Below are 23,937 nucleotides of genomic sequence, written 5' to 3'. Positions count from 1 at the left end.
AAATCTCCATTTCATGAGGTGAGCCTCTGTGACTGGACGCTAACTTTTGCTGATTTATACTTTTACTAAATCAGCAAACGTTTTCGGGGATAACGTTTTCTAAGTCCCGCCCCTCGACCCTCGACTGGCCAATCACAGCCTTTGTGTTCAGTTTAAATGGAGGTTAATGAATGGAAACACACGCTGCTTTTGCTGCTAAAGATTGTGGCGTGAATAAAGACCGACCCGGATCGGTGCTCCTTCATGTCTTCTGGTCTCCAGGTGATGTGATGATTCACTTTCACGCTGTGACCTTTACCTTTTTTTTTTTTTTTTTACCTGTTTTCACTGCAGCATCCGTCTGACATTACATCCTTCAAACACACATTGTAGACCCTTCTGTCTGCCTCTAAAGTTAGATTACATCTATTCAGAGCATTTGCAAAGAGTCTTTCGAGCAGGTGAACATGAAACTCATTTTGTTCAAACAACCTCGGTATGTTCGAGCTCTGGTGTCAAACCTGCAGCAGAATAAACGGCCTTTCTTCCTCTTTTTTTTTTGTGAGGGGCGAGAATAGCCGACGTTGCCACCGGCTCCGGTTTGTTGAAGTCTGACACTCACAGCTGGTTAAGACAGCTTCACTCATTATAACGGCCGTGTTGCTGCTGCCTGTAGCTGATGAAACCCAGTGATGCAGCAACCTGCCTCCAGGTGAACCTCATGCTGACAGACCATGACGTCCACATGGAAGACACACACACATTATGAGGTAATGCAGTTCAAATTATGAGGTAAAACGTCATAATTATGAGATAAAATGTAAGAAATATGAGATAAAAAGTCAAAATTATGTTAAAAATTATGATAAAAAGTAATTATGTCAAATTTTTAAGATAAAATGTAATAATTACGAGATAAAAAGTAATAATAAAGTTGAAATTATGAGATAAAAAGTCATAATTATGAGATAAAAAGATTTTTTTTGTTGATTTGTGGCGGGAATGGGCTTCCATATCTCAATGAGGTGATTTTTTTTTTGTTCTGATGTTTTTGTCCATGGTCCCCCGTTAAGAATACAAAAATCTTTTGGAACCCACTTTGCTTTTTTTTTGCAGAACAAATACATCGCCAACCCCGATCTCTCCTTTCCTGTCACCTCGGCTTACTTCCTTTCCTCTCTGTATTGTCCTAAAACGCTGTGTTTATATTTGCGCGTCGGCGAGATTTCTCCGTGGAGGTGTGAAGTCGCCGGAGGATTCATAACACTTACAGGATGCAAACACACAGGAGACGGTCAGGAAGTGGAGCGGTGAGCTTTATTCATGCAGAAGCTTTTGGCATGAACATCCCTCTCATTTTCACACGCACATCATCCTGCAGGAGCCGGACCATACATCTCCTGCTCATCAGCAGCGCTGAGATTAACCCGGTCCGTCCTCTTTAAACAGCCGAGTTACTCGACACGTGGAACAGGATCTGAAGCGCCTCCTCACGACAAATCTCCTCCTGCTGGATCTCCCCTGTTGTTCATTTACAGCTCTGTGGCTCTGCAGCGTTGGAGGCCGGAGAAGTGAACTGTGAGACTGTGAGAGTGAATACACAGAGGCCAACGCCAAGAGAGGGACGAGGCAACGCCGAGAGAGGAGCAGTGACCCACGAGAGGCTGCCGCTCATGGACGTGTGTTGTTTCTTCATCACTTTTCCTTTTTTACGGCAGTTTTTGATTTATTTTATTTAAAGCTTTCTTTAAGTCTAGTTGTGTGTTCATGTGTAGCTTCATGCTGCTAACTGACGTTATTGAAGGTGGGCGTGTCTTATTGAAGGTAGACGTGTCTTATTGGACGTAGGCGTGTCTTGTTGAAAGTAGGCGTGTCTTATTGAAGGTAGGCGTGTCTTATTGAAGGTGGACGTGTCTGATTGGAGGTAGGCGTGTCTTATTGGACGTAGGCGTGTCTTGTTGAAAGTAGGAGTGTCTTATTGAAGGTAGGCGTGTCTTATTGGAGGTAGTCGTGTCTTATTGAAGGTAGGCGTGTCTTGTTGAAAGTAGGAGTGTCTTATTGAAGGTTGGGACTTCATTTATTTGATGTGGACATCACAGCGACATTATAATTCATAACATACATCTATGCACAAAAAAATCGATGCACTCTGCCTATAGCGAAATGCTAATTTCCACCACACCTGTCCACCGGAGGCTTTTTTGTAGATACACAAAGTAAAAGTAAGTGTCTCAGGGGCGATACTTGTGTGAACAATGTTGTTTTTCTCTTAACTCTTAGTTTACCCAGCATGTTTGTGACCGTTTGTTACCTTCAAATATCTGAGGCGTTCCATCTGAATGTCCCCGACACCGGCTGCTACCAGTGGAGGCAGAGACGGTTCGTTGGACATGTTTGTGTCGCTGCAGCGCTAATCATTTAGCAACGGCGCTGAGCCGCACAAGTGCAACTGATGGTATCACGCCGCGGAGCACTGAGTCTCACAATCTTCCTGCGAAAGGCACATAATAGACACATTTTAATCGCTCACGATCACATTTTGTCATATCGCAAAAAATTGCCCCAAGGAACACACACACACACACACACGTGTGCAATTCTTGCCTAAGGGTACAGGAATCGCACAAACATTTGAGGTGGTTGGGGAAGGTGTTAATTTGTTTTTTGCCAATGATTCTGTAAAAAAAGAAAGATCAGATAACGACCTGATCAACGGGAGAGGCTCAGTTTGTCGCCCCGCAGGTTAAAAAAACACAAGCGCGTGTCAGTCGAGTGGACGGAGAGCCACAGATGAAATATTTAGGACGGCGACGGACCAATCGGACTCGGTGTGTGGAGAGAATTGGTGGATTCCCAGCAGCCTGCCAGGAGGCATGACGAGAGGCATTTTCCATAAAACCACTCAGCCGGGTGGGAGGGAAAACCCTGCAAACACTCTCACTGGTAACCCCAAGATGTGTGAGAATGCGTGTGTGCGTGTGTGAGTGTGTGTGTGTGTGTGTGTGTGAGCAGGCGGTGATTGACTGAGAAAAGGGAGGCATGGAGTGCTCCTGAAACTGTGAATGCACAGTCGTCAGTTGAAAACAGCTAAATCTCTGATTGACGGGTTTCACAGAAGCGGCGGTGTTTGAAATGCGTCTCGTATCAGAGTGGAAGTATTTTTTATTTCACAGGATTCATTCTTGACAAACTATGGCGGCTCGTAGTAACGTTTCTTCACAGCAGACTCTGGACGCCGCAGCAGGAGCAGTTTGTTCGGCGTTATCGTGACGTCGCGCGCTGCTTTGTGGGCGTTTACGAAGCCTTGAGTTCAACATTGTGGTCGTCGACATCTTGTCTTTTTTTTGCAACAAGTGAACTGAAGTGATTATATTTGGGCTGTGGAGGAGCGACGGAGAGATCTGTCAATCACGAGGTAGCCCCGCCCCCCAAAGCAAACCTGTTTCCAGGGTTTATTTGACTCTAAAAATGGACCTTTATTTAGTAAATGAACATTGAATTGAAGGGGACTAGCTGGAACCTCTATAACAAAAAGTAAGAACATTAACTACCATGTGGGTGTAGATAAGGGTTTCCATTAGATTTATTTTAAATAAATATATATAATATGCTAATTTATCATCCAGCTGCACAAAAATCTGTTCAAGTATGAGCGCATCAGACATGAGGTTTGGGTTTGATGCCATTATGTTGTTTTTTCTTCAACCATAACGTCTCGTGTGCGTCTTTTTGGGATGTTTTTTCATTTTCCAATGCGACGTCGCAGGACAGAAGGATGCCGTACGGTCCAGATTGTAAAAGTCCCTTCTGCACATTCGCGAATACAAATAAATGTGCATAAACTTTAGACGCCATTACGGATCCCAGACTGAACCGACGAGAGGGACGGCCTCGGAGGAAAAAAGTAGCCGTAACAAATGCGTCTGCTACTTCAGCACCGCGGACAGCGCCATGGATTTATCAATACGCAGCGCAGCTAAGCTACTGATATTTCAGAGCCAATGGACAGGTTTATGGATTCGAACTCGCACACACACATCAGTCAGATGGAGGATCGATGAGTCGGGCCGGACCGGACTAACATATTCAATGAAACAACCCCTCTGCCCCGGCCCTCTCTCTCTCTCTCTCTCTCTCTCTCTCTCTCTCTCTCTCTCTCTCTCTCTCTCTCTCTCTCTCTCTCTCTCTCTCTGGTATTAATGGATGGCGGTTAACAAGGGGAGTGGATTTTTGCTCATTTTGCTAAAAAAGGAGATCGACATCTCCCCTCGGGCCACGCCCTGTGACAAAGCGCTGGTGAATGCGACTAACATTAGTTGGAAAAGCCATGTCTTAGATGTAAACACCCTCTACAGGATGAGGAATAGAGCTTCGCTGTCCTGCTTCTCTCTCCGAGTATCGCATATAAATCTAAATAAACGGCTTCTCATTTTTGTTTATTAGCTTTAGAGCTTCAAACGTATCGACGTCGCAAAACGTCTCGCGTGTTCATCCCTGTCATTTTACATTAAAAGCAGTATATATATATATATATATACACACACACTATCGAGCCTGCAGTCTATTACACCCGAGCCGCTGTGCGCCAAAGCGCTCGGTTATAAACATTTATGTAAATCACTGTAAGCGTCCATGAAAGTGACTGAACGTAATTGTCACTCTGAAAGCTGCCGTCGGGGGATAAAGCCGCTACCTTTGTTCATTTCCGTGCATCTCTTGAACCCTGCCGGCCCTAAATCATTCAGCCACACAATGACCACATGCAGCCGCGGTACATTTTCTAATATGATTGTTTCCAGCCAAGTGCATATATCCCCCTGCCCACAATTTATCCCCCCCCTCCCCCTTGATATTAGATCAAGACCGGCCCAATGTGGTAAGCTATTTTACGGGGGGATACAAAACCGTGGGCCTCGTCCATTCCCCAGCTCGTTCCTAGCAACCAACCAGATTAGACGCTCTGTTTTCTCGGTGGTTTGGAAAGAGACCCATGAGTGCAGGCAGATACCCTAATCACATTATACAGGCCTAATGCATGCACGCCAGATAAACACACATGTCCCTGCGACCACACACACACACACACACACACACACACACACACCCATTGACAAGTCAGTGATTCAAAACAAGATGGGCATATATGGAGAATATTCTGCAATCATCCTGAATTATGAAACGCAACAACATGTCACCCGAGGCTGAGCTTCACTTTGCTCCCCGTCATGTTTGGAAAAATAGAATTTATCCGGCGTATTAGGCAGAGATAGGTTGTTGTTTTTCAGATCAGTCACACACAGATGTGCTGAAAAAAAACAACTCTCTTTTAACTTAAAAAGAACTCTTTTCGTGCCTTTTTCTGATTGAAAACACGTCTTTGCAGCGTAAACACACAAAGTCTTTGCTGCGACCGTCTAGATGTGATTGTGAAGTAAAACATCTCTGTGTGTGTGTGTGTGTGTGTGTCTGTGTGTGTGTCTTTTGTATACATCCAGAACCGTCCAACCGTTGACTTTAGTGTAATATTAATATAAAATAAACATAGTTTTTCTTACCTTAACAGTGTTTTTACAGCGACTTTGCTTCCAAAACAAAGTTTGAGCTTCAAACTGTTACAAAACAATACGACAAGAAAAGTAAACTATACCGTACAATACTATACAATAATACACTATGTGATAATAATTATCTTACTGTATCGTATAGTATAGTGTATTATCTTATTGTATTGTGTATTATTATTGTTGTTATAGTATACTAAGATAATGCATGATAATAAACAATAAAACACAATACGATAAGATAATACACTATACAATATGATACAATAATACACTGTACAATACGATAAGATAATACACTATACAATACAATACCGTAATACACTATGGTAAACAATAATACACTGTACATTATCATAATACACTATACTATACAATACAATCATATATTGTACAATAGTATACCATACAATATTACACTATACTAAACAAAAATACACAATACAATATGAAAGTAAGTTGTCTTGGAACAATGCATATTGTGTTATTGTTGTATTTGAATATATAAAGTGGTAAATAATGTCCAGGAAGGTGAACCTGCTGCTGCTTCATTCTGGCTCCTGATTGGCTGATGAAGCCTCAGTAAAGTTCTCAGTGTCGTGTTTGTGATGAACGAACATGAACTTGAACTCCTCACCTGGTCGCGTGATTGTTTAACCCCTCACAGGTTCTACACGCCGAGGGTCACTTTGTGCAGTAAAAACACCTTTAGGACATGAACCAACGTCAAACTGAGCCGCAGCATGTTGTGTAGCAGCATGTTGTGTAGCAGCATGTCGTGTAGCAGCATGTTGTGTAGCAGCATGTTGTGTAGCAGCATGTCGTGTAGCAGCATGTTGTGTAGCAGCAGGGCATTACAACGAGAACACGGACAGCGACAGAGAGATAAGACAACAAGAAACACGACGACAGAGAGACGGGATTACACTGCTGCTGGAAGCCCTGACAGGAGCCTGACAGAGATACACACACACACACACACACACACACACACAAATACACGTATGTACACTTATACAAACACACACACACACACACACACAAATCCACGTATATACACTTATACAAACACACACACATATACACGCACACATACACACATGCATACATACACACATATACACTTACACACACACACACACACACACACACACACACACACAAACACACACACACACACACTGAGGTTTATGTGGGATATTGTTTGACTGACTCTGTTGCCAGGAGTTACCATACAGTAAAGGAAACCAGAAAGACAGAAACTGTGAGCGGGTCCTTCTGTCTCAGTGCAGACACACAGGAGACGTCAGCCAGCAACAAAACACCAGAAGAACTCTTTTTTAAAAGGAGCGAGAGACTCGTCTATTTAATATTCTGAGCACATCATCCACTATGAAAAAAAGCCTTTTGCTGTTTCTTGATGTTGCTTTTTGTTCGACTCCCACAGTCTCTGCAGGAGCCTGAAGTTGTGGCGACGCACACGGATCCGGGCAGGTGCGTCGCAGTCGATCCTCAGCACGGATCAGACACAAAGATGAAGCGCTGCATCAATCACGCGGCGCTCCATCACGCAGCGCGTCTGCACCGCAGTGCATCTCCCAGTGCGAGGAAGACACTGCGCCATTACACATTCACAACGACGTGCATCTCCCTAATGGAGCTCTGCTCCAAGATTCACCCCCCCCACCCCCCTCACACCCCGCCCTTCCACCCCCCCTCCCTTCCACCCCCCCTCCCTTCTCTCCCCCGTAATGTAATGGAGCCAGACGCGACATTTCCGCGGGTTGACTTATTTTCCTGAGGGGTCGGCCAGGTGATGCATCGCGAACGTCTCGTCACACCTGAAAGTGTCACAGTGAGATTCGTCCGTGCGTAAAATACTTTCTTGGAGGCGTGTTGGCCGTCAACACGCCTCAGTCCCTCACATGTCCATGTCTTCATGTGTGGGGACGGAACGAGGGGGTACCGCGAAGGGTTAACGCACTAAAGAGAGCCAGATGGGAGATGGATGTTCTACAGGGACGAAGCCCCGCCCCCTAAAGCGTCCCCTGCAAGAAGTAGAGTCACTTATATAGACTTCTATACAACCAGAGGAGTCGCCCCCTAGTGGTCAGGAGAGAGAATGCAGCTTTAACACATGAAGCATAGACTTCTATACAACCAGAGGAGTCGCCCCCTGGTGGTCAGGAGAGAGAATGCAGCTTTAACACATGAAGCATAGACTTCTATACAACCAGAGGAGTCGCCCCCTGGTGGTCAGGAGAGAGAATGCAGCTTTAACACATGAAGCAGAGACTTCTATACAACCAGAGGAGTCGCCCCCTGGTGGTCAGGAGAGAGAATGCAGCTTTAACACATGAAGCATAGACTTCTATACAACCACAGGAGTCGCCCCCTGGTGGTCAGGAGAGAGAATGCAGCTTTAACACATGAAGCATAGACTTCTATACAACCAGAGGAGTCGCCCCCTGGTGGTCAGGAGAGAGAATGCAGCTTTAACACATGAAGCATAGACTTCTATACAACCAGAGGAGTCGCCCCCTGGTGGTCAGGAGAGAGAATGCAGCTTGGATGCCGCTTGGTCTCGTGAGGTTTATTGAAACTTTCCCAGTTCTGATTAACACTCGGATGATGGCATGAGCGCCATTTTTACAGGTCGGAATCCCATAATTACGATAAATCTGACGTGACATGAATGCAGCATTATTTCGTCCCTGTGAGCGACGCCACTGATCCCAGCAAATCCATAGGATTGAAATAATTTTTGCTTTGATATTTTTGCTATGTCTTACCCATGTTGGTGCGACCATGTCGTGGTGCCTGATGTGTACATCAGCAGGTCTGAGAGAGAGAGAGAGAGAGAGAGAGAGAGAGAGAGAGAGAGAGAGAGAGAGAGAGAGAGAGAGAGAGATTGTGAATGAGTGAGTGTAAAGAGAGTCTTCCTGACTGATCCTCCACTAAGCTTCACTCGTCAGAACGTCTTACGCTGAACCAGATTTTGTTGAAACTCTGTAAATATGAATTTTCGAGAGACGATGGATCCATCTGTTGTTGATTTCTTACTCGGCTCTCTTCTTCCAAGAGACCTCAACATGAAAACATCACTTCAACAGATACAGACGAAAACAAAACACTCTTGAAACAAGTAAGACACTTTTTAAAAAAAGCTTTTGTTTTGCCTGACCTTTCCTCTAGGACCCGATCACAGTTGTCATCATCGGCGAGAGCTTTTTCTCTGCAGACTTTAACGCAGCTTTAATCTCACCTCGAGGTCTTAAAACAGTTAAATCCTCAGAATGCTTCTCTGTCTAACTCTACACATGTCATATTGTTTGACGCTTAGAAGCAGATGCACATACGAGCTTCAGCGCTGGAAAACCATCCGTCGTTATCGTTTTCCCGCTCGTCAAATCAAAACGCTATTATTCTTTTTCAAAAAAAGGAGAAAGAGAAAAGCGCCGCTGCCCCTTTGGCCCCGGTTCCCCGTCACGTTGGGTTAAGTCGCTCACACTTTTCCTCATCAAACATTTCGACATTCAATAGATGTTCATGTGACGGCCCTGACACGCATCACAGCCAGAATGAAGTCAGCGAGTCATCCATCAGCGCTACCTGCTGCAGCGCTCTGAGCCAGATATCCTTCAACGGCATCCAGAGCGGCTGCACTGAGGAGAACGACACGCACTCTGCTGCGATATCAGACCGACAAACATTTCGACTCGGCCTCTTCTGCCGTGTTTCCGTCTGCTGCCGGATGCTTGATGGACTTTGATGGCGTTCGTCTTCAATGCAGCGCCGAGGCCCAGCGGCTCATCGTGGAGTTGATGACCGCCGATATACACGAGAACAAGCTGTGTTTATGCAAATGGACTTTATACCTACCTATATCATAACTGAGTGATGCGCCTGCAGTCTGAGGAATAATGAATCCACCCGTTGATACACATATGACAATTCCCTGCTGAGTTACACGCAGTACGGGCTTCATTCTTCACCTGTAATATAACTCAGTGATGTCTGTGTAGCGCCAGCAACCTGAGAAATAATGAATCCAGAAAATATGTATTTTTCCCTTCGACTACAAAAGGTGGCAGCTGTATAATGTGGCGGCGGCGGCGCGTTGTTTCTTATCGGGGGGGAACTTTGTGTCGGCTCCGTGGACAGAATTCCATATCGCGGAAGCAGAAGCACTCGTCTCGCTGTCTAATCCGGCAGTGACTGTACGGCGAGGTGGAAAAGATAACTTCTCCCGTGGGGGGGAAGCTGCCAGGCACAAGCTCCCATCACCCGCCTCCCTTCATCTTTGTTCCCTCGACACAAAATGCAGTGAAAGTTTACAGCGTTTAATCTGTCGCCGCTCGGAAGGGAACTTTGTTCAGCTGCAGGATGAGAGGCTGGACTTCCTACTCGGCCTATTAGGCGGATTAGCAGCGCGCGTGACAACAGTATCACGGAGGTGTCAGACGGGCCGGTGTCTTCAAAGACAGCTTTTTGTTCCCGTGAGCTGGCACGCGACCCGGCAGCTTAATCCTACTGAAGTGACATTTGTTGTTGGATGAAAGAGTGGAATGATGAAGAAGAAGCAGCAGCGAATCGGTGTAACCTGCAGCGCTCTAAGCTGTTTCAAACATTTGTTTCTTTATTAAATCAGCAAAGAGCGGAACACAAAACTTTACTGCAAAAAATCTACTTTGTTGTGACTTTTTGTTGTTGTTACATTTTCATTATTTTAAGATGAATTAGAACTGTTTTCAGTTCTAATTCATCTTAAAATAATTGTGTCTTAATTATCTATAATATAATCTATCTATATCTATTCATATATATATATATATATATATATATATATATATATATATATATATATATATATAATTATATATAATTTGTACAAACAATACATAAATAATAATTCATCAATGTAAAAAAATAATACATTAATACAGTATTTTATTAAATGTATAATTATATTAATACGTATGTAACGGTCATCTTAGTTATATATAATATATATATATATATATATATATAATGTATAATATAAATAAAATTAATAAATAATAATAAATAATTACATTATATATTATTATTAAATAATAATATTATATTGTAAAAAAATTATATATATATATATATATATATATATATATATATATATATATATATATATATATATATATATATATAATAGGTTGCGTCTTAATCATGCAAAAATATAAAGTGAAAACAGTGAATTAAAAAAGTGAGAGTGGACACAGAATGTGTCTTCCTCCATCAGGCAGTGAGTGTGTGCACCTTGTAGTGAGATGGCATCTCCATCCATTAAGTAATAACTGATATTTAACCACCAGCAAAGTAGCTGTCAGTCGCTCCCCGTGGAGCTCATTTCAGCCTTTTTAGTTGGTGCAAAAATTCCTCGACCCTCTTCACCCGGTGGCCTCTGGTGCTGCAGGTCTCACTCATCTCTTCAAACCCTCTGCTCCCACGCAGAGATGTGGACGCTTGTTGAGTTCCTCCACGGGGCCGGAGGGGCCAGACGTCTCCTTCTGTACGCTGACATCTCTCTGTGTGAAAGCATGAGTCCACTCATTAGGTTTCGATGGCAGACAAAGTCACTGGGAGGACGGAACTGGTGAGGAAATGTACGACAACGTCGGATTAAAAACTAATCCTGTATCACCACAGGACACTTAACCTTCCTCTTGTGTTAGCTTCATGTTACCATCTCTTGTGTTAGCTTCATGTTACCATCTCTTGTGTTAGCTACATGTTACCATCTCTTGCGTTAGCTTCATGTTACCATCTCTTGCGTTAGCTTCATGTTACCATCTCTTGTGTTAGCTTCATGTTACCATCTCTTGTGTTAGCTTCATGTTACCATCTCTTGTGTTAGCTTTATGTTACCATCTCTTGCGTTAGCTTCATGTTACCATCTCTTGCGTTAGCTTCATGTCACCATCTCTTGTGTTAGCTTCATGTTACCATCTCTTGCATTAGCTATATGTTATTATCTCTTGTGTTAGCTACATGTTACCATCTCTTGTGTTAGCTACATGTTACTATCTCTTGTGTTAGCTTCATGTGACCATCTCTTGTGTTAGCTTCATGTTACCATCTCTTGCATTAGCTTCATGTTACCATCTCTTGTGTTAGCTTCATGTTACCATCTCTTGCATTAGCTATATGTTATTATCTCTTGTGTTAGCTACATGTTACCATCTCTTGCATTAGCTTCATGTTACCATCTCTTGTGTTAGCTTCATGTTATCATCTCTTGTGTTAGCTTTCTGTTAGTGTCTCTTGTGTTATCTTTCTGTTTGCGTCTCTTGTGTTAGCTTTATGTTAGCGTCGCTTGTGTTAGCTTTCTGTTCATTTTGACCCATGTGTACTTACATCAACAAAATGTTTTTAGCAATCTAACTTTAATGGAAACGCACCGTGCTCATTTCAAGCTCTCACTCTGTGTAAAACCAACGGATTCATTATAATGAGGGCGAGCGTGGATTCGGTTTCCAATCAAAGAGAGATTATTTAGCTCTGATTAATTACAGCAGGGTGTTCAGGTCCCTCTGATAGTTCATAGCATCACCAAGCCTTCATCCAGACCCATGATCAGCTGACCTTTATTTCTAAACATCAGAGCATCGATGCTGCCAGCTCTCAGCTTGATCAAAAAACACAGAAAAGCAATTTGAGGCAGAGAAGAAAGCCAGAGATGGAAGAAGCCTCATACTGTTTGTGAGGCATGAGATAGACAAAAAGGCGGCATTCTCTCACACAGGGGCCGCCATGCACGCCATCCCGTCTGAATTATTATCCATCACACGTCCGGCGGGCGGGGATTCAGAGCAGCGTTTGGCCGTGAAGACAATGACCTGTGCCCCCGCCGCCTCAGCTGGAATACAGCCACGTCTCTCGGGAGAGTCCTAATGAGACGAGTTTAATAAATAAACTAGTTCAGCTTGTGTTTCTGTGTCGCGTTCCTGCCGAAGTTTGTACAGTGTGCGGGAAAAAAAGACAAAGAATCAGCCTCAAATGCTCTGCTTCGTCACCAGACTGAAATATCTCAACAACTTTGGGATGGATCGCCGTGCAATCTGGTAGAGATTTTATCAGCTCCCGACTGACTTTGTGCTGAACGTCACCAGAAGGAGATCCATCTGAAGAAACTCCCTCCCGAATGAGGACCGTGTGTGGTTGAAAGCTCCAGAAGAAGCTAGAGGGGATATTGACTAATACCAGTAAAAGGAAAACTATATAGAAAGTAATATTGCTGTGAAAACATCATGGAAACATTCACATAATTGTATTTATTGTAGTTTGTCCCCAAACAAGATAAAACAAATTTAATAGAGCTTGATGTAACTTAAACTCATTCTGGTGTAGCTCAATGTATCCTCTGTTATTTAGCCAAACAGTGACAGCTAACAGCCAACAGCTAACAGCTAACAGCCTAACAGCTAACAGCCTAACAGCTAACAGCTAGCAGCCTAACAGCTAACAGTCTAACAGCCAAACAGCTAACGGCCTAACAGCCAAACAGCTAATAGCTAGCAGTCTAACAGCCAAACAGCTAACAGCCAAACGGCTAACAGCTAACGTTAGCCAGCTCTCTATCGAAATAGCTTTCCTTCTGCTTTTGCTTCAGAGAGACAACTTCCAACGTTCACATATTTACTTCTGCATCTTTGTCACCCTAACCCTCGTACCCGGTGACAACATTAACCGAACATCTGCATCCACTGGATCACTGGTGAGCCTCTGTTGTTGTTGTTGTTGTTGCCACATCGTCGGGCGCTAACGCAACTGAGCTCAACCAGCTGAGCTCAACCAGCTGTGGCTCAGCTCTCCAACAGTAAAACGATGCCGTCGTACAGACGTCCGCCTTGTCAGCGAGTGCCGTCTTCCTTCATCCTTCAGCTCTGTTATTATCACATTGTGTGTTACCTGGCATGGCACGGCTCACTTCAGCGCATCCAGATTGACTTCATACAAGCATGGGCGCATACGCAGAATATTTTAAGGATGTGTATCTAATGAGGAGAACCTGGAGAGCGAGCAGCTCTGACAAAATGTGTCACACTCCACCGGCCGTGGTAATTAACAGGAGGTTGACCTTTGCCCCCGCGGCTCCGCTAATCTGTCGAGCCGCAGGTTCAAAGATGGACCCCGCTTCAAAAAACCTCCTCGTAATTAAACTGGAAATGTCTCGGTGTGACGTCAACGTCGTCTGCGTTTGACATTTTACCAAGATTGAAATAAGACAAACAAACCAAGAAGATTCAGTGATGCGACATGTTGGCGTGAATACAGATTCCATTTGGTAATTTTGGGGGAGAAAATATTGATGTAAATTCAGTTTGTGATCATGAAAACCAGCTGATTTAAGGTTTGCAAAGTGTTTTTTGAGGGATGCTTCCATGGCTTTGACACAGAGAGGATGTTAGAGTTTCGACCAGAGAAATATATTAAGAGTAGATGGACATTAAGTTGTTTTCTGCCCAAAAAAATATTCAAAAAATGTCACCTGACATGAAAAAATCTGAGAAACATGTCACGCCTTCTAATTTAACATAGGCTTTGTCACTATTATTAGTTACTTAAAGTTAATCTCCTTGTGTGTAAGACTTTTATATTGATATATTTAGAATCCATTTATATATTTTAAGATATTTGGACTATATGCTGCAGCTACAATATTAAACAAGAGGTCCCTAACGATATGTTAAACATAAGCGGCTGCGCTCATGTCGGCATTAAATGACTAAAAAGTAAATGTTCTCGTGTCAAAATACTTGTCTTTACAGGACACGCAAGTAGTTGTAAATTGAAAACTGACTCTAATCTAAAAGCACCACAGACGTTGCTGAATTTTAGTCCTTGATTAATGTGCAAATGTCACATGAGCCGTCTAAAATCTAATTATTTCCCTCTGAAGGTGGAAGCTGTGGTTTCACACAATAACCCCCGATGTCAAAAAAACAGATTACTTTGTAAAAGCGCTCAGGTCTGAACGTCCAACCCGTTCAAATGTTGTGACGGCTGAGGTCCAAATCCCAATTTCTTTCTCCTCTGTCAGTCGCTGAATCGGCTGCGTGGTTAAAAGTGAACGTCTTGTACAGAACCCGACGTCCCGCACGAGGGTGTTCTGCTCTAATGAGAGGCACAGAACGGGACGCCGGCGTGCAATCTTAATTGTTCTTCTGAGCGCCGCTGAAGCAGATGGATTAACGCTTTAGTCCCTTGACATCATTTGTTCTACAACGGAAACATTGTGCTCCGGGATCGGACCCCCGTTCACACACGGGCCCTCACGACGAGACTGTCGTCAGGAAGGTTTCATCCTAGAACCCTAACAATTGTTGTTAGGTTGTCATTGTGTTGCTTTTGTCTGAGTTACGTGGGTCTTTGTGTAGCTTCATGCTGCTCACTGACGTTATTGAAGGTGGGCGTGTCTTATTGAAGGTAGGCGTGTTTTATAAAAGGTGGGCGTGTCTTATTGAAAGCTAGCGTGTCTTATTAAGGTGGGCGTGTCCTTAATGAAGGTAGGTTTGTCTTATAGAAGGCAGGCGTTTCTTATTGAAGGTGTGTGTGTCTTAATAAAGGTGGGTTTGTCTTATAGAAGGTAGGCGTGTCTTTTTGAAGGTAGGTGTGTCTTATTGGAGGTGGGTGTGTCTTATAGAAGGTAGACGTGTCTTATAGAAGGTAGACGTGTCTTATAGAAGGTGGGTGTGTCTTATAGAAGGTGGGCGTGTCTTATAGAAGGTGGGCGTGTCTTATTGAAGGTGGGCGTGTCTTATTGAAGGTGGGCGTGTCTATGAGGCTTCCTTGTTTCGGAGCATCATTGTGTATCAGCTGAGGTTCTTCTTTGGCGACGTTCGGGCAGCTTCTCTAGTTGCAGAGGATGTTTCCTTTAAGCCTCATCGGATTTGGACCAATGATGTGCTTTAGTAGAGTGTTGGGTTTGATGCCAATGTGCACATAAATGTATAATCTGAAGACATTGAGTCACTGGCTAGTGATAGAAAGTGGGTATATTTGTTTGTTTTGTCGAAACAAAGCTGTTTCCTGGCCGTATGTCAGGATGCTGGAAACTAGACTCCAAACAAGTTCTAAAGCTGCTCAGTGTCTCGCGGATGTGTACATTGGTTATTACTTTGCCAACGACAAAACAGCTTTTTTAATTGCTGTTTGTGTAACAGATTATTTTTGGACTATCTCTGTCCTAGTGGCCAAAGAAGGACAACAATAACAGCAGCTTCCAGACTAGCTGAAGGAAACAGGGATCAATGTTTGCTGTTAGCGGGCGATGAGCTAAACACAGAGACAGCAACAGCTAACGCAGGGAGGTTGCATTGAGTTTCATTACGATGCGTTATAATTATCATGCTCTATTTAGCAAACATTTGTATTGGGCGAAGGTGAGAAACTAATCTAATATATATTCCATTCCATTATCCAAAGCGCTTATCCTATTTAGGGTCGCGGGGCGCTGGAGCCAATCCCATCTGACATTGGGCGAAGGACAGTGTACACCCTGGACAGTCTATCATCTAATATATATATATATATATATATATATATATATATATATATATATATATATATATATATATATATGTTGAAGTAAATTACATTTTGTGGGTTTTTTTGTGTTTTTATTGTGCTAAATTTGGTGTCAAGAATTGTGATATTTCACTGGTTCATGTGTTATCATCATGACATCCCTACCAGGAAATGTCAGTGTGATACGCCATATTTTAAATTGAAACCACTATCTGTAAATATACCCTTTGTTACATGGTGAAAACCTACAATTTGTATGAAAAAAGTAATTCAAGAGAAAGTACAAAAAAAAAAAACGTTTTTTCTTAGCTCGTGCATCTTGCACATGGAGTCAGTGATCCGAGATGTGATTGATCTGTTATCCCTTCTCATTCATTCCCTGCACAGCCATGTGAGAACGTCCCAAGGTGTTTACACTTCTTCTTCGGGATGCGTTGCTTCACACTCAATTTATGCCGTTTTGACTTTCAGCTAATTTGGAGTTAATGGCGTCCTAATGACGCTTTCATTCCACCTGAGCGAGCCTAAAACACCAAAAGAATTGCTGCAGAGTTCACAGGGGGCGCCCATTATTTTTTTATTTTTTTACCTCGAGTTGATCCGTGCCGATCGATACCTCGAAAAGTCTGACAGAAAACTACAGATTTGCTCAGCTGCCGTCGAAACAAAAAAGTGCAAAGTTTCATGCAAAAATAAAAACAGAAATCCAGAGCGTTGCTGCGACGTCCGGGAACTGTTTCAGACGTTTTGCCCGGAGGGAAGTAATACAGCTCTAGCCTCTCAACTGAGCATCGCGGCGGCCACTTTGACAGCAGCTGTCACTCAGCTGAGTCTCCTTCATCAGCTCTTCTAACACCAACATTGCAGAGCGGACCAATATTATAAAAAACCCTCTGACATGTTCAACGAGCTGCGTGGCTGCGCTGTCACATCAAGCGCAAATGTGTGAACGGCCATGTTACACCCTTTTGACTGAGGAGGAGGAAGAGGAGGAAGAGGAGGAGGAGGAGAAAGAGGCCGCTTTTAAATAACCAACCAGGCAAATGCCACTTCCTGATGCTTTAACACTAGAAGCATAGACTTCTATACAACCAGAGGAGTCGCCCCCTGGTGGTCAGGAGAGAGAATGCAGCATTAACACATGAAGCATAGACTTCTATACGGAAATATTTAAACGTAATGATTTTTTTCTTTCTGTTATTTTTGGAAAAAGAGAAGAAGGGGCGCTGTGTTCCTATTAAAAGTGAGACCTTGTGAAGCTGTGACAGAAGATGTGACTCGGTGCTCAGTTCTTGCGACAAAGTGGTCGATGCTGATGCAAGAAATGTGGACGCTTCAGGCTTCTTTTTATAAACCGGGGAACAAATTGACTTTTGTGCACGCCCGGTTTTCAAAAGTCTTAAAACTCTGCGATACATTTTTTACACTTGTTGCTCCCTTCTTCCTCCTCCTCCTCTTCCTCCTGCTCCTCCTCTTCGATCGGATGCCATCACTCGCCATCGGATCCATCGTTTCAAAAGCAAATTGGTCGATGCGTCGTCTTTGACGCGTCGCTTCCAGCACAGACTCTGATAACCGCCGGAGGGTTCCCTCAGCAGATAAATCGTTAAATTCAATACGAACGACGGCGCTGTGAACATTTTAACACCTCTCAAGGCTTGTCATCCTCTGTTGCCTGGGAAACAATGCCATCACCTGGTTTATCCGCCGCTTTTAATAACAGCAATCTCACCTGGTGTGTGTTATCTCAGTGTTTCAACACATCAAGTCAACATATTAACGTGCGCTCTGCTGCACGCCGCTCTCACATCAAGGAACAGGAAGCGTTGAAAAGACATTCATAGTCACTTTGTTTCAGAGAAACTCAGCAGTTATGATGCAAATATATTCTTCTCTTTGCCGGGAAATTGTCATGTGCGATTCTTTGCAGAAAATTGTCTGATTACTGCTTTCAACGGCTGTCAAGTCGCCCCACAAATTGAATTACATCACCTTCTTTTCATGTGTGGAAGTCACAGAAATTAGGACGCACGGCCAACGTGACTCCAACTGTAGCAGAAGAAATGGCTCCACTTGTGTTTCGCTCCTGGAGTTCACAGCTCCATCGTTCTCTTGCTGGACTCCCCACAGAGATGCAGATGGCTCGTGCATCTGCAGCGCAAAGTAGCTCCAAGCCGCTGCTCCGTGAAGTCCTGCTGAAGACCGCAGATAGACACAGGCAGTGTGACAGTAAATGAAACACTAATGTTGTGAAAGGAATTCACGGCAGGACCAAAGACGCCTGTGAGACGCTGAGAGATCCTCTATGACCAACCATGAAAGAACAAAGAACAACAAAGTGTACATCGAGTACTAGTACACAAGCTTTCCCCATAGCCTTGTGTACTAGTACATAAACTTTCCCCATATCCATCTATCCATCTATCCATCTATCCATCTTTCTATCTATCCATCTATCCATCTATCCATCTATCCATCTTTCTATCTATCCATCTATCCATCTATCCATCTTTCTATCTATCTATCTATCCATCTATCCATCCATCCATCAAGCCATCCATCCATCTATCCCTCTATCCATCCCTCTATCCCTCTATCCCTCTATCTATCCCTCTATCCCTCCATCCCTCCATCCATCATCCATCTATCTATCCTTCTATACATCCATCCATTCATACATCACCCATCCATCCATCCATCAATCCATCTATGGATCCATCCATCTATCCCTCTATCCATCCATCCATCCATCCATCCATCTATACCTCTATCCATCCATCCCTCTATCCCTCTATCCATCCATCCATCCATCCATCCATCCATCCATCCATGTACTACTTGTCTCTTACAGACATCCGTTCTGTCTTTAGAGATGAACGTCCACGTCTCTGCTATGTTTTCTGCTTGTTGTGCTCATCGACTGTTGTTCCTCCAGTTAGAGAAACAATTGACGAGTCAGAGCTTTGTAGGTCAGGAACAGGGGCATCGGGCATCGGGCCCCCGTGCAGGAGCCAGAATCAATCCGGCCCCCCGCTGTGCCGCCCAAATGATCCAGACTCAGTGACAAAGTGAAAACAACACAGCACACCAGGCTGATTGTCAGGCGGAGGGAAACAGAGCTGCTGGTTTTACCTCCCGGGAGCAGGAGCATGCTCAGCAAATCTAATATGAATGTATGTGTTTTAGATGTTGTTGCTTTGTGCACAAAGCAGAGGTCCTCTGAGGAGCATGAATGCCTTTTGTGTGTTCGTGTTTTATCATCAAACAATAAAAGACAGTAAGAAAATATATATTTGTTTTACATGAATGACTTTATGCTCAACTGTAAAATGTGTAATATCTGCACGGGGCTTTATTCGTCATACTTATTTGCAGTGAGAGGAACCATTAAGACACCTAATCAGCAAACAGCAGGATCTGGTGAAGCTCCAGATGTCTCCATGCAATCACAGGATATTTCCTCGGGCATTCTGGGTAAAACTTGTTTGCCGAATGTTTTGAAGCCAAGTGATTAAGTGAGTTTATTTAAGGGGTGTTAATGTTGAAGGAGATCTTAGTTGTAACTCATACATACGTCTTCAGGAAGTCTGGAGGACTTTAGGTTCGCTAAAGGGTTAAGAAATAGCTTTTCTTTATTCCACTCTACTTTATAAACTAAGTCCCTCCGCTGCCTTTAAACTGCTGCATTAAAAGTGTTATCTATTTGTGACGCACACAAATGTGTGGTCACATTTTGTTTGTTTTGATTGTATTTCATTTTATTTCTATGATGTGTTATATGGTCACATTTTGTTTGCTTTGTATTTCATCGTTTCTATCGGATGTTATGCCATATGTGCCCAGTGGGTGGCAGTGAACAGTCTCATGTATATCTTGAGAAGACGCGGGAAAAAGAAGAAGAAAAAAAGGAAGAAGAAGAAGAAGACGGCCGCCGTTAGTGAGCTAGCTAGCTGAGTTATTTTTTTTGTTTTTTTTACGTGTGTCCGTGATCCATGGAAAGTGACTTCACGCCTTGTTATTAAATTCGTGTTCTAACGAAACGCGGATGTCGTACTTCTCTCCGCACTAAGCGGTATTAAGTCTGTTACCAGTCCATTCATCTGGGATCTGTAACATATTCAGTTTCTTAACTTTAAAATAATTAAAGGGGACATTAACTGCGCCAGAATAATTTGTTTGAAAACTGCAACTCGGAGACCAAAGTTTCTTTTTCCAGAAATAAACTCACCCTCAAAGCTGTGAAACCCTCTGGAGCGAGACAGCAGAGCTTTGGTCTGTGCTTCACCTGTTGCACCGCCGAGCTCCTTTCACTGTTTCACCTGCAGCGGAGACAATGTTCATATCTCCAAACACACAAGAGCACTAAAACGACGTGTGTGTGTTTTTATGACCTTATGGCTCGACTTCTCTCTTGATGTATTCCCTCAGTAAACATTGTAAACATGACTTTATGTCTCAATCTCTAGTTTCTAGTCTTCTTCTATACAGCATGATGTTCATTTAGTACATTATGGTCTGTTAGAGTCAAACAGACCATAAAGCAGGGGACGCTTTAGGGGCGGGGCTACAAGGTGACTCGTCTGGTTGTATAGAAGTCTTTGCTTCATCTGTTAAAGCTGCATTCTCTCTCCTGACCACCAGGGGATGACTCCTCTGGTTGTATAGAAGTCTATGCTTCATGTATTAAAGCTGCATTCTCTCTCCTGACCACCAGGGGGCGACTCCTCTGGTTGTATAGAAGTCTATGCTTCATGTGTTGAAGCTGCATTCTCTCTCCTGACCACCAGGGGGAGACTCCTGTGGTTGTACAGAAGTTCTCGTCTTGGAACTTTTACCATTTTGTTTTCAGTTCATGAAACTGAAATTGTCTTATTGAGCATTAAGTTGCCTTCTTGTGTCACCTCTGTTTCCAAAAAAACAAGATGGCGACCACCAAAATGATCCAAACAGCGGTCAGCAATCCAGTGGACTAAACCTAACCAAACTTTACCAAAAGACGTCGTCCTTCTAAAAGCACTTTAGCAAAAGCAAAAGCACTTTCATGTGCAGCAAACTGATCAGCAACCAGCTGACGAGATATTTCTCTCTTGGACACAAATGTCATGTTGATTGTAACGCTACCAGGGAATCAACTAATTTATCCTCTCTGCACCAAGCCGTCCAATAAATGCAAAATAAAAAACATTTAATTGCTCATCTGCTATAATTGGAGCCAATTCTATTTGGAAGTTAGAGCGCGGAGGAGGTGGTAATTATAGTGCCCATAAGTACAATTACAAATCCATAAAACTACTGCTGTGTTTTCGCTGCTCGTGTACAAATCAAAGTGTGAATGAAGCGTACAAGTGGGTGTTATTTAGCGACAAACAACGCAATGCCGAGAAGCCGAGAAGCTTTTTCGAAGCTTTTCGAAGCCCACACACACGAGAGATCACAACATGAACTGTTTAAAGGTAGAGAGCTGAAAGAAAAGCTGGTTGGATAGATCAAGCCAACGCGTGAAGTTGGTCTCACTTCCTCTTCTCAGAAGGAGAACTCAACCTCTAATTCTGTAATAACAATTTATCATCAAAGAAAACATAATGCAAGAAAAAAAACGAGATCTTAACTCAAAGTCCAGAACCTTCAGAAAATCTTAAAGGATGGACTTTCATCCGTCTCTTCTTCCCGACGCCGTATGAATGCTAATAAATATGCTCTTATAAATATTCACGCGACAGCCATTTTGACTTTATCTATTTTTTAGGACGATAACCCGCCTTTGACCCGTTTAAAATGTAACATTTGAATTACGTCCATTCAGTTTTCCATTTCGACTACTTAACATTTGCACTCGTGCCGCCCACTCGCCGAGAATACGCATCAATTATTTTTAGTGCGCGTGGCAGCGTGGTGCCAGAGTGTATTTCTACTTCACACGCTTCCTCGCTCCCGTTGCTCTCCATCTTGAGAGCGCAGTACGAGGCGTCGCCATTGCGAGCAGCAGGTTGTGTGAATGCAGGCGTGCGCCACATTAGCGAGCGGTCGTTCATTAACCTCCCGACTGACAGCTAGATTAAAAACATTGTTTTTCATGCACTGATCTTTGTCTATTTTTCTTCAATAACAATTTATCTTTCACACAACTGGATATAAAATATCCATAATGCACATTTAGGGGTGGATTTTTACTACTTTTTCTTCTTTGATCTACAGACCAAAAGCTATTATTAGATAATATACTTTTGACTAACCTAAAAAAAAAAAAAACACTCTAAATAGCAAGTAAATTTATTAGTTTTTCTCAAGTCATATTTTTTATTTGGTTGAAACTGGAAATTTTCTTTAAAATTAAAAAAAAAAATGGATTTGGATCCAAAGTAAAAGTATAAATTATTTTTATTTTAAAGACATTTTTTTCACTTTGGTACAACTTCATTTTTTTATTTGAAAGAACCTAATATGTTTTATTACATAAAGGCAAAGATTTTACTTTACACTAAAGTAATTAAAACACTCTAATTTTGTTACACGTAAATTTATTAGTTTCTTTGAAATTCAATTTTTGATTTGGTTCAAACCTAACCTTTTTTTTAAGTTTTAAACAATAATCAAAATATTTTTTTTGAAAAAGACAAGAAATGACATTCACACCAAGCAAAATTATTATTATAAAGACTATAAAAATCTGTAAACATAACATTTCAGAAAACGTAATGCAATAAAACTTACATATATATAAGATTTGTCTTGATGTCAGTAATCAACGTCTGTCTTCAACATTTATTTAACGATACATATCTTTAAAGCTTTCAGCACTTCGGGGTGTGATAATATAACATTTAATGGCTCATTTATACAACATTTCTTTCCTAAAAACCCGCCAACAAGCCGTTGACAGTATCTTCTGATTCACACAGTGCCTCATTTTCATATTCAAACATACATTTTCTGAAAAACTGTAATATATTCAAAGACATGTGCACTTTGTTGATCAAGGCTTTACACCACAAACATTGACAACATTGCTCGTGTGATTATTGACATGATGATTGTCATGGATATTACTACGTTCCTGCAAAGAACGCCACGGCTTTTCTCTCGAGAATGGAAGTGGAAACCTTTTGTGTATTTTGTCTCTTGTCAACTAGCCTGTTGTTGTGTTGTGTCACTCATTTATTTCCTCTCTCCTTGTTCTTCTTCTGTGTCTTCACAGCGACATTGGGGACTTTGGAGTTCAGCTTGCAGTACGACCAGGAGAACAACGCTCTGCACTGCACCATCAACAAAGCCAAGGTCAGCGAGTTCACCGCCTCATGTGCATGGATGACACTTGATTTATCACATGTTTGACTCATGTTCATTACATTACATTGAGCTGACGCTTTTATCCAAAGCGACTTACAATGAGTGCGTTCAACCGTGAGAACAAACTCAGAATACTAAGAATCAGGAAAGTACAATTCCTTCAATGAAGTTAAACTACAAAGGGCTGTCAGTAAGAGACATTTAAGAGCTACTAAAGTGCTACTACTGCGCTAGCTTCCTTAGTCAAGGTCTAGTCGAAAACGATGTAGACACTTCCTGCTGTCTTGATGTCAATGGGGAGCTCGTTCCACCATCGATGAGCTCGTTCCACCATCGAGGAGCTCGTTCCACCATCGAGGAGCTCGTTCCACCATCGAGGAGCTCGTTCCACCATTGGGGAGCTTGCTCCACCATTGGGGAGCTCGTTCCACTATTGGGGAGCTCGTTCCACCATCGAGGAGCTAAATTGATCCCAACAGTTGAGTTTTACTCGTCGCTGACGTCTGTCGCTGCCTTAAAAGCATATTGCAGTTATACGTGGGTG

The 23,937-nt window shown here is 42.7% G+C and overlaps 1 protein-coding gene across 2 annotated transcripts in view; it reads left to right on the top strand.

Annotated features, from left to right (window-relative positions):
- The window catches only part of doc2b (double C2-like domains, beta), a 118,326-nt gene that overhangs the window by 31,803 nt on the left and 62,586 nt on the right, over positions 1–23,937 (top strand). For both annotated transcript variants that reach the window (XM_068579853.1, XM_068579852.1), the window contains exon 2: positions 23,302–23,381. In XM_068579853.1, coding sequence (XP_068435954.1) covers positions 23,302–23,381 — 80 coding nt within the window. The remainder of the gene's footprint in view (positions 1–23,301; positions 23,382–23,937) is intronic.

The sequence above is a fragment of the Clinocottus analis genome, unplaced genomic scaffold, assembly GCF_023055335.1.
Source record: "Clinocottus analis isolate CAN_PGR_092001 unplaced genomic scaffold, fCliAna1.0.p SCAF_17, whole genome shotgun sequence".
Taxonomy (NCBI): Eukaryota; Metazoa; Chordata; class Actinopteri; order Perciformes; family Cottidae; genus Clinocottus; species Clinocottus analis.
The sequence above is the reverse complement of the archived record's forward strand: the minus strand, read 5'-3'. Positions and strand labels throughout refer to the sequence as shown.